This window comes from Poromitra crassiceps (assembly GCF_964638095.1).
Source record: "Poromitra crassiceps genome assembly, chromosome: 1".
NCBI lineage: Eukaryota > Metazoa > Chordata > Actinopteri > Beryciformes > Melamphaidae > Poromitra > Poromitra crassiceps.
The window spans coordinates 35,584,294-35,596,504 of record NC_139623.1 but is presented as its reverse complement, the minus strand read 5'-3'; the positions used below and the strand labels follow the sequence as shown (position 1 = coordinate 35,596,504).

The 12,211-nt window shown below is 42.4% G+C and overlaps 1 protein-coding gene across 1 annotated transcript in view; it reads right to left on the bottom strand.

Moving 5' to 3' along the window:
* ppp2cab (protein phosphatase 2 catalytic subunit alpha b) overlaps positions 1-9,735 on the bottom strand; it is a 28,593-nt gene extending 18,858 nt beyond the window's left edge. Inside the window, exon 1 of the mRNA XM_083641772.1 lies at positions 9,451-9,735. Within this exon, the coding sequence (XP_083497898.1) occupies positions 9,451-9,552 (102 nt within the window). The 5' untranslated portion in view covers positions 9,553-9,735. The remainder of the gene's footprint in view (positions 1-9,450) is intronic.
* Between the last annotated feature and the right edge of the window lie 2,476 nt (positions 9,736-12,211).

The following is a 12,211-nucleotide window of genomic DNA, read 5'->3' as shown; positions in this document are numbered from 1 at the left end:
ATATCAGCATCATGGACAGCCATGGACCATCTATATCACCACCATCTATATCAGCTATCTGAATAACATTACACACATAATACACTGCTATCGTTTTCAACATTCCTTGCTTCCTTTATCAAACTAATAGTACAGCAGCTAACATTGGCTGCATATTCACCCAGTATAACGTTAGATGGTCAGTGATTTTCACTGGATGCAGTCTGCATCATGCAGGGTAAAACCTGAATACTCTCCCTACTGTTGCCTGATGCCACACTGTGGGATATGTCACTTTCCACCACACCCAATACTAGGGTTGGCACGATGGACGATGGCATCGACCATCATGATGGGCCGACCCCCCATCGACCTCTGAGCCTTCTACATCGGATCATCGTAATTAATTATCTCTTCGAATTAAAATTGTAATAATAAAATAATAAACTAGAACGACCGCAACGCGGACTTATGCCTCCGCCATTAGTTCATTCTTGAGTCCAAGTGGATGTTGGAGCCAAATTGGAAGAAATTGCATCAAGGCGTTTCTTTGCAGAATTGGATATTTGAGCCAAATGTGAAGAAATTTAGTCAAGGTGTTACTGAGATATGGCGTTACCGAGCTTGAAAATGGCATTTGTTAGGTCACTGTGACCTTGACCTTTGACCTTTGATAACCAAAATGGAATCAGTTCATCCTTGAGCCTAAGTGAATGTTTAAGGCGAATCTGATGAAATTCCGTCCAGGCGTTCCTCAGATATCACGTTAACAAGCTTGAAAATGGCGTTTGAGAGGTCACAGTGACCTTGACCTTTGACCTTTGACCACCAAAATCTAATCAGATCATCCTTGAGCCTAAGTGAATGTTTAAGGCGAATCTGATGAAATTCCGTCAAGGCGTTCCTCAGATATCGCGTTAACAAGCTTGAAAATGGCGTTCGAGAGGTCACAGTGACCTTGACCTTTGACCTTTGACCACCAAAATCTAATCAGATCATCCTTGAGCCTAAGTGAATGTTTAAGGCGAATCTGATGAAATTCCGTCAAGGCGTTCCTCAGATATCGCGTTAACAAACATCCGTACGGACGGACGGACGGACATCCGTACGGACGGCCGGCCGTACGTACGTACGTACGTACGGACGGACAACCCGGATCCATAATGCCTTCGGCCTGGCTTCGCCGGCGGAGGCATAAAAAGGCCAAGTCCACTTACCGTGACGCGCGGGGGACGCGCCGGTGACATTAAACAAGCGCGCCCAGTTCAGTTTAGGAAAGCCTCCACTCCCCCACTTCCTCCCCCTCCTCCGCTCCACTGCTTCTCTGAACTGGGTGCGATTGTTTAATGATGCCGGGGCGTCCCCAGCGCGTGAGAAGTCGGCTGTGTTGTGAACATTTTTAAGACAAAGAAGAAACTTCAAGTTTTTTCCTGTTTTCAACCCAACGTGAGTACAAGTCTTCAACTGTGAATTTAACTCGCCTGTTTCCAAAGTGAAAGTTGGAGTCGCTCCATACTAGATAGAGCAGCTGCGTTTCTCTAGCCATTTATCCTAAACTCTCTCTAGGTTCAAAAGCCCACGCGAATCTAACGTTATATCAGCCAGTAATTCAGTTAGTTTTCTGCCAGCTAGTTAAATTCAACACACACACGTTGTTGGTGAGGATCTGTAATAACGTTATTTGTTTTGCGCCGTTCAAATTGCTGGTAGTGACAGCCACTGCCCACTTCAGTCACCTGGCTCTGTGCTGTAGCACAGAGCAGAGGCTAATAGCCTATCCAAGCCCGCTGGTATCATAAAGCTCAGCTGTCCTGTGTTGTTAACGTGAATGCATTGCAGCGGCTAGCCAAATGGAATTACAGCAATGCAGCGACTTAATAAATAAATAATTATTCCCCCCACCCGCAACGATGCCATCATCCAAAACGATGTTTCACTGTAAAACAATCACGATGGGTATTTTCATGACATTGCACAACCCTACCCAATACAAATAAAATGAAGTTAAAGCATTTAAACAACATAATGCAATAACACAACACAATAAGCACACCAATGACCAATGGTATAACAAGGAAAAACTATAAAAATGGAAAGCCATTTTTATAAAAATTGTTTTTTAAAGTGGATAGTAGGGGTGGGGGGAAAAAATCGATACACCATAGTATCGCGATATTTTGCCTGACGATATTGTATCGATATTTGGACGCCAAGTATCGATATAAAAAAAAAAATGCAGGCCATGCCATGCCAGGCCACCGGGCATCTGCCCGAAGCGCTGGATGGTGCAGTACGCGCCTGCAGTGGCGTAATGAGTCCAGAGAAGCTTAATAATGTATAGCCTACGTGTGGGGCAAAAACAAAACAAAACAAAAAAACACTGCATGTTTTACTTCCGGTGAAGTCAAGGAAAAGGAGTTAGGAGTGACAATATATCGCAATATCGCAATAGTCAATATATCGCAATACTAGCATATCGCAATATCGCAATACTATCGTATCGTGACTCAAGTATCGTTTTAGTATCGTATCGTGGGCATCTGGTGATTCCCACTCCTAGTGGATAGTATTGGACATATTAGGCAAACCGATTATTAAAAAAAGTTTTATTATAATTAAATGACAACAACAGCCAATGAATGTCGCATCATGATAATACTTTGAATTGTAACATCAGAGATTAATAGAATCATATCGAATACATGATATATCATTCTGTATAAAATTTGAAATTGTGCCCCTAGTACAATTCTCCTAACTCCTAACTTTTTCAACTCAGGAGCACATGTGCTCCTTGGGAAAATGGTAAGCGTGGAACCCTGGCTTGGGGGGGGAGGGGATGGGGGTGGTGGATGAGGCATGTGTCAAGTCTAACTAAATTTGCTCTGCATAATAGGCAGGCTCATAAAACCTATTTCTGATCAGCAGAGCTTCTATGCATTCACCTTATTTACGACCGGCAACTGGATAAGTTATGAAATGGTGATGTCATTACTCTGTAAACAACTTGTCAAACAATAGGGGACGTTACTGCTAGAGGACAGTAGGGCTGTCACTTTTTCCCCAAATAAAGTTTGAACGAACTTTAATTGCCCGAAATTCGTTCGAATATATTCGAAGTTTTTTGGTTAATAATTTTTTTTTTTTTTTTTTTTTTTTTCAGTCCAGGCCAGCCCGACGTGTTAGCTTGGACGCTCACAGTCACAACACTGCCTCACAAACTTGGCTGCATCCAACTCGAGACAACTTTTCAGACCCTGGAGACAATCTTTCTCATAAGAGACTAACGCAACAAATCTGGAGACTTTTTCTGACATGGGATTAACATTACCAGCAAGCAGCAGTTGGTTAATTTTGGTTCATAAAAAAAAAAAAAAAAAAAAAAATCGAACAGTCAATTTACATATCAAACACGAACCCCTCCCCCACATTCGAAGTTGCATTCGAATTTCGAATGAAAAGTGACAGCCCTAGAGGACAGGTGCTCCGATCGATCGGCACGCAATCTGTATCGGCCGATTTTGACCTCAAATATGCGATCGGCTGATTGCAGAATTACTTTATTGTCGCCGATTGCATAGCCGATCATGCTGCACGTGAGAAACATGGGACAGCCCATTTTCATGTCCTCAATGTCTATCGTTTAACTTTCATATTGTGCTCTAACGTTTATATCATTGTGTTGCAAATCACAGGGTTTGCTTTCGTCAGTGTACTCACCTCCACACACCACACAGACTGTCAACACACCCCTTGCGTCTTTGAATCACACAAATCAGCTGGTGATTAGAGCAGACTCAGCAGAGAGAAGTTACCTCCAGTCCTCCCGCCTACCGAGGCATTTGCGTGCTGTTAAGTCCGTGTTTGATCCATATTTGCGTGTATCCTCGTAACGTTAAAAGCTCCGGTTAGCTTTAGCCGCTTTAGCTTATAAATCTATGAAATAGTTTCCTTGGGTCGAAGTTATTTTTTTTGTGTAACCGGGAAATCCCGTAATGGAGTATTTTTGTTGAGTGAACTGAACTGCATTGAACTTGTAACATGGAAATCCCGAAGTGGATTTTTTTTTTTTCCTTTATAAACTGAACTGAGGGAACTGGACTGAACTATAAATAAGATTCTTCTAGCCATTGAGTTCAACAGTCTTGTGCTCCAATTATCTCACACACAAAAAATCATGTTGGCGGTTTCCTTTAGCCTACACAATATAAAATATTGATGTAGAAAAAAAGATGTGCTGCACTTTCAATTTGATGCATGAAATGTAGGCCTATATGTAAAATGGAAACGGTTCTATAATAGACTGCTATAGCTGCTTAAAAAAAATATATATATATATATATATATATATATATATATATATATATATATATATATATATATATATATATATACCGGTGATCGGTGATCGGTCGATGATTGGTTGGGCAGATATTTCTAATAGGTGATCGGCAATCGGTGATCAGTGGCAAAATATGTGATCGGAGCAACCCTAGTTACTGCAATGCTGAATAGAGAAATCTGTACATGATGTGTGACGTTTATTACGCAATAGGCCCACCTAGCAACAGGTTTCCCAGATTATTTTCCAGATTATGCAGTGCAGGTAGTTTTAATTGTGAGGACAGAGAGTGGTCACAGAATAGCATGAGCTAAATGCAAACCCATGCAGGCAAAATGGGCTACATGGACATTTTACTCTGGCCAGTCATTACCCCAACTGCCTCCCTACACAAACAAGGTGGCACACAAGTAATAGCTCTGATTCATCTCCAGCAGACTATCACCTAAAACCAAAACCATGCCTAAAATCAACCTTCTCAAACAGGCGGGGGCCTCAGTCTCTCAGCAGACCCAAGCACATGAAAATATACTGCTACGGTGTGGGACGCACCCCAGCAGAGGACCCATGGTTTAAGAAACAAGGGCGTAGAAGAACAAATTTCAACTATTTTAACTGACCCCATCAGAGCTGAATTAAGAACAAAAACAATGCTGGCGATAACAGCCACTTTAGAATAGCATGGCCCAGCAGCAGGGCCTAGTTTCTCAGAGAGGGGATGAGCTGCACTGTAGAGTAGACTGAAAAACAGACATAACAAACAGCGATCAAAAACTGCACTAATCCAGCTGACGTTATTCCCCTGGATAACTGGCCAAACAGACGCCGTGACGGCAGAATATTTCCAGCTATCAAAAACGTCAACACTAAACACCAAATTTTGGTGTCAGTCGCTCAGAATCAAAGAGCGAGGACTTCTTTCTTTTTAGACGCCATTTTACACAGGCGTTCAACAGTCACACAGGAAGAGGCAGAGAGATCCATTTCTCCACCCGCAGGAGCCTCAACAGACCAGAATGCACTACAGCCACAAGACGTGGGGCCCTATCTTCCCAAAAGTGCTAATTTAGCATTTGCGCTCGTTTAAAGCCGTGCGCAATGCAAATTGGGGGCGGACACAAGCACATGCCTGTGATAATTGTACTGGGCATTGGCTGCCACATGCCAAAACAGGCGTTTCAGCCTAAAATGTGGGATAGATGGCATTACCCTATCGTCAGCTGCGCGCAATTACTTTGCGCTAAGAGCTTTGCGCTAAGAGCTTTGAAAAGGACCTCTTACGCACAAATACCTCCCTGCGCTGGGAGCGCACCCATAATCTCCGTGCAGCGCAAAGTAGAATTCCTTTTGAATATGTCATTACGCACAGCCTAGACATCAAATTATGCTGCGAAAATTGGGTATTAGCACATAAATCAGTGTGGCAATCAACTATAAGTCAATGAGAAACTTTTATCACATCGCAAAGAGCAGAGAGTTCCCCAAACTTTTGAGTAGCCAGTCAGATTGAAAAAGTAGCCGGATCATGTTCATTTGTTCCAGTGGTCCTTTTCCCAATTAATAAACAAACCTCAAATATGTATCCATGAGTGTGACAATTGAAATAATACAAATAAACATTCTTATAAAGGCCCAATGCTCAATTTAATTATAAATAAAACAATATCTATATTGCAAAACACAAACAGGCAATGTATATTTTTAAGAACAAAGAAAATACTAATAACTATGTTTCCCACATTATTTGGAGAGATTGTGGTGGGTAGACCTTGCTTGGACCCTCTTGGGGGGTTCGGGGGGCCATGCCTAAAATGCATGAATCTGGTTCACTTTGAGAACCAATTTAAGAGGCTAGATCAGGGCACATGAGAAACCCAGATTGTTGCTGGGGGCTGAACAAATATTGTCATGCCGTAACCCTGGAACTTTGATGATAGAGAGGACCACAAAAAAATGTCCTCGCTACCAGAGGGCCAGATTTTGCTGAGGGTTGGGGGCCAAACGGCGCCGGCGCGGAAAAATGTTGGGCATTTGAAGTCAGGTTTAGAGGAATAACTCATTTTAAATGAACAGTTGTGATGTCATTAGTCTTAAACACCAATATTTGATCCTTTTCTCACTCACTCCTATGTCACCACTTGCTCTCCCTGCAGGGCTTGAAATTAACTTTTTTGACCACCTGCCAATATGGCTGCTAGAAGTTACCAGCCAATTAGAATTTCCACTAGCCAAAATGTTTTTCTAGAAATAAACCAGAATATGAGTGGGTTAATTTAAGCCTAAGTATCAGTAAGTGGCCCGGGATTCTCAAAGCCTGTGTTGAGGGTCACACAAGAACAGAAATGCACTCTTGAAGCTAAATAAATCCAAAACCAACGAGTTAATTATTTAAATTTCTACTTCAATGTAGAACAGTCATTTCTTACACATGAGATTACTTCTAGCCTTTTAGTCATAAAGATTATTGAAAGATATTCCATATTCCAGACTGAAATGTTATAACAGAAGTGGGTATTGGCCAGAATGACATGAACATTTGGACACTTATTCAGCGGGTATCTTGTATGTTGCGCTCAGGTGCACTGTAAAAATATATTTATATATATATATATATATATTTTCTACATATTTTCTACAAATATATTTATATATATATATATATATATTTTCTACAGTGTATAAAGTAACCGGCAGGCCAGAGGCCAAAATAGCCAACTGCCGGGGCTTGGGGAACTCCCTGAAAGAGGGAAATGAATTGAGAAAACGTGTTGGACAATGGACATAGGCTATTTACCTTCATAGCCCGGAGGGTCGTTGGCACCACAGACGATCTGTCATTAAGCTCTCTCTGTCCTCGCACGAGTGAGTACACTCTATTACGCATGGAGAGAATTACAGCACATTGCATGCCTCACACAAACAGCCATTGCGAGACGGGAGTCTGATTGGTTTTGATTGACGTAATGCCCAGCATTGCCTGGCCACGCCTGTGAATAATTCTGGTAGTTAAGACCGCCCAAATCCCGTTTGCGCAGGCATTTGGGGGCGCAGATGATTTTGGCACGGCTCTAATTTGCGTCTGCGACAGGTGCCGTGAACGTTTCCGCAACATATTTTGGGGCTTTTTTAACTTAGAAATCAGGGAGGTCACGTCTACCAGACAATTATATCACTTTTAAACAGTTACATTTCTGTATAAATCATTATAATATGCTCCCGTGAGGTGGGGATGCTGCCAGCGCTGGGGTGCAAAACTCTGCATAACACCTGGCGGACGGCGCAAGGCGGACTGCTATCTTCCCTGCCATAAGGCACGTGCAAATGGGTGCACAAGCGCTATTAAGGTGCTCTTATGCTCGAGCAAAGCTCCGTGGGGGTGGGGCCCCGCGAGTCTCCGTGAGTCACCGTGGAGACCTCGCGCTGGGGCTGATGCCATTATACTCAGAAAGTGATCAACATGTATTGTACAATGGTGAAAACAGCCCGTGAAAAGTCGCAATGGAACGCTGTGCAGTACTGAGTGCGCTTTCACTCTCAAACGACCGCACATCAGCACATGAAGGACTCACCAAACTTGTTTTTACTGAAAGCCATTTTTACTACTCAGCCCTGATAGCCTACTACTCTGTGCTGCTTTTAATCTCTCTCAATAATGCTCTCAACACAACACATTTACTTGGTGAAATGACTAAAAACGAACAGTTGCAAATCTAAGTTTATAGCCTACCACATGGGTCAAGAAATGTGGCGAAAACACAGCTCAGTGTTCAGGGCTCAATGGTTTGAATGCGGCCATGTTTGGAGAGAAGCTCGCGCTGTTAGAAAAAATATCAGGCACAACGCGAGCGGCCGCTGGAGCTAGCGAATAACCACGCCCAACAAATTTACGTAATTTGACGCGCCCGCCCCTCGCTCCACCCCCGCGCCCTTCACGGCAGGGTGAGCATAATTCAGCCTTTAGGGGATAGCGCCTGTCGGAAGATAGGGCACGTGGTGTTTTAAGTGAAGAGGGGGGGGGGGGGGGTATTCTGGGAAACGTATGAAATCAGCACCAGAAAAAAGTCAATTACAACAATTTAACACAATATGTAGCCGTGTAAAATTATCCTTCCGACTGAGGGAGAATTTATCCTTCTCCTCCTCCATTCATCCAGAGGCAGAGTTCAGCAGCCCGTCGGATCGAAATTGTGCTGCAACTACTGAGAGGTAACACAAAATTAGGGAAGTGAAAAGGGCTCAGAACAGAACTTACCACACACTCAGGACTTAGGGTATCTTTGACCAACTTGAGGATTGCAATGTCACGTGCACATTCAAAATGTGACATTTTATAGCCTGCTAAAATAAGTCTCCCCACTTATTGACTAGAAGTAATTTGGAAGCAGAGTGAAGGACAGCGGTCAGAGGTGAACCTCGGGCTAAGGTGAACCCATATCTTAACGACATGGGAGAAAAAGGTAGTGTTAGCTACATTCAGGGATGTAGTGGAGGGTAAACCAAGTCCAATCCACTTAAAAACTCGATTCACCCACTTTTTTACTTGAAGAATAGGATTGTACCCACCTTTTCAAGACTTCAAACTTAGAAAAGAGGAAACACTGCTTCTCTGATCATTCTTCATATTGGTGGTTGTTTGTGTCATGACGAACACTAACTGCAGGTCATACCTCACCTAAGCCTTACATTTAAATGTGCCACCAGGTAACTGGAGAAAATGTTACATCATCTGAGGCAATAGCAGCCAGTCTTCAGCTGCTCCAGCTGAATAAGATGCTACAGGTCACTGACAGCCTGGATGAGCAGGGTTGTAAATGTGCTATGTGACTTGCATTCATTCACACTGTGGCTGACCCTGCCTGTTTGGTGCAGTAGCTAGTTTCACAACACGCCCTAGATGTGACAGCTTAACCGGCTATAGTTAGTTCATTTCTAGCAGGCAATTAGTTTTAATTTCCTGGAGAGAACTAGCTAGCTAACGTAAGTAAACCAGTCATACACACAGCTTGGACAGTGCATTGAAATGTACACTATAGACGCCATTTTAAGAATGCCTGGAAGGCGGCGAGGTGGCGAAAGAAGACGATGACAGTAAATTAAGGTGACAATAAATGTTACCAATAATATCTCACCTTCTCGCATAGTGTTTTCACTTGGTTCTCCGACAGCTGCTTGCACTCGTTGAGCTGTTCGATCCACACATCGATTTCTTTAGTAAACGACTTTTCGTCCATTTCTCTGCGTTTCGGAGGTCTAACGTTATGATACGTTTAGTTAGCCGATAGTTAAGCTAATTTCTGTTTGGAGAACTATTCCCTGGTGATGTTCTCGTCTTTTCCAGTGCTTACAAACGGCCTGAGCAGGTGCTAATTGGCCTCTATCAAAAGCCGCCGTGTGGCTCCTGTTGCCAGATATGATTTGACTGAATTGAAACTGAGTGTGTGTGTGTGTGTGTGTGTGTGTGTGTGAGAGAGAGAGAGAGAGGAGGGGGGGTCAGGGGGAGACGTCAGTCGTTTGTGGCCCACCCTACAGATGGATTTATGACAAGCTATTCGCAATAAATACCAGTACTTCCGGTCTTAACTTTCAAAATAAGAGCTTTTTTTTAATACAATTGTTTGATTAACCCTCCAAAACATTAGCTTCACAGCATATCTGTAGCTTTATAGATAGACCAATGCAACAGGACAATTCAGTCAAATAGTAGGCTACGGCAATTATATATATATATGTATATATATATACAGTATATATATATATATATATATATATATATATATATATATATATATATATATATATATATATAGGCTATACGAGGGATCAGCCGAGCAGCATTTTGGTAAACAAACCGCGTCACTGGGTGGCAACGGCAATGGAACCCTATGGAGCCCAAGTGGCACGAGACTTGTGTGTCTGACTCTAGCCGGCTAACTCTGTTTACATTTTAAAAACTGCGACAGTTCACACAACTTTAACACGACGACATGCATATATTATACATCAAACTCTTGAGCTAATTCTGCTCTCACTCAGAATGTCAAAATATAAACGATGTGATGTAGGCCTATAGGACGAATCAGCGAGACGTCACTTGCCACCCAGAAATGCGGAACCCCGCGGCAGTTAATAATATGAGTTGTGTCAAACAAACGTTAATATCTCAAAAACTATACATCACATCGCTTATATTTTGACATTCTGAGTGAGAGCAGAAGTAGCTCAAGAGTTTGATGTACTGTATAATGCATGTCATGTTAAAGTTGTGTGAACTGTCGCAGTTTTTAAAATGTAAACAGAGTTAACTGGGTAGAGTCAGCTACTCAAGCCTCGTACCACTTGGGCTCCATAGGGTTCCATTGCCGTTGCCACCCAGTGACGCGGTTTGTTTACCAAAATGCTGCTCGGCTGATCCCTCGTGTAGCCTAGCTACTTTTCATTACTCTGTTTTCCCGTTTTCTCATACAATTTACTTGGAGTAGGACATTGTATTATAATAATAATAATAATAATAATTATTATTATTATTATTATTATTATTATTATTATTATTATTATTATTATCCTGACATTTTAAAATGGTCAATCACTCTTTTTCCGGTATCTTCCGTCTGTTTCCTGTCGAGCTTGACGCAGCAGCAGAGAGGCGCCCAACAAGCAACCGGAGACTGATGACGCAGCTCTGTTATTGGTTGATCGGGCTGCTTTCTTTCTCTGCGATTTTATTGGCTCACCAACAAGAGAAAGTAATACACCAGAGATAAGACATCACTCCCTATAATCAGGAACAGGTTGTGTGTTTTATATTTAGTCTGGCAACAATGATGATGAAAGGAGAAACAAAGAGAAATGCAAAGCTTTTAACTGTTTTACATATTTTTTTAGTTAAAGGAACACTCCGCCCATTTTCAACCAGCTTTGTATCATTAGAACATCAGTAGTATATCAGAAAACTGTAAACGGTTTTGAAGTCTGTCATTTAATTTGACAGTTATTGAGTGTTAAAGTGTGGACTAGTGACATCACTGGTCCACACTAACTCAAATTAATAACTCATTAACTCAAATCAACTCTCAATAACTGTCAAACTAGATGAATGATGAATAGTTTGACAGTTATTGAGAGTTGATTTGAGTTAATGAGTTATTAATTTGAGTTAGTGTGGACCAATGATGTCACTGGTCCACACTTTAACACTCGAGACTTCAAAACCGTTTACAGTTTTCTGATATACTGATGTTCTAATGATACAAAGCTGGTTGAAAATGGGCGGAGTGTTCCTTTAAAATTGGCTAAAGTGGGTGGGCGATGTGGCGGCGGTGTCTGTCACGATTGTGATGTCATCAGTGATGTCATCGGTGATGTCACTTGAGCAATTGCGATGTCATCAGTGATGTCACTTGAGCAATTATAATGTCACAGTGATGGCATCATCAGTGATGTCACTCGAGCAATTGTGATGTGATCGGTGATGTAATAAATCCTTCCTGGCTGAGCCTATGTGGTGGGAGAAGAGGACAATTTTCTGTTCTTTTGTAAATTTTATTTCTATAATCTGAAACTCTGTAAATGGTTTAGCCCGGCATCTTCTCGGCCTGTCCCGGAGGGGGGTCCCCAGATGGGGTCCATAGCTGGGCCCCTACAGTACATCGGCCCTCACAAGGTTCCTCCTCAGCCAACAAGTCACTGAGGCAATCCATGTGGTGGAAAGGTTTCCTTGTGTCTCTCCCACACCTTATGTGTGTGGGGGCGGGGGCCGGGGTGGGGGGCATCGGTGCTCTCCATCACTGGTCGAGGGTTGCCGGTAGGTTAGAATAGCTTAGGTTAGGCGATAGATTAGCTACAGCCTAACTGTAGGCTGTAGACCTGTTATAGTGCTCAGGCTAAAATCAG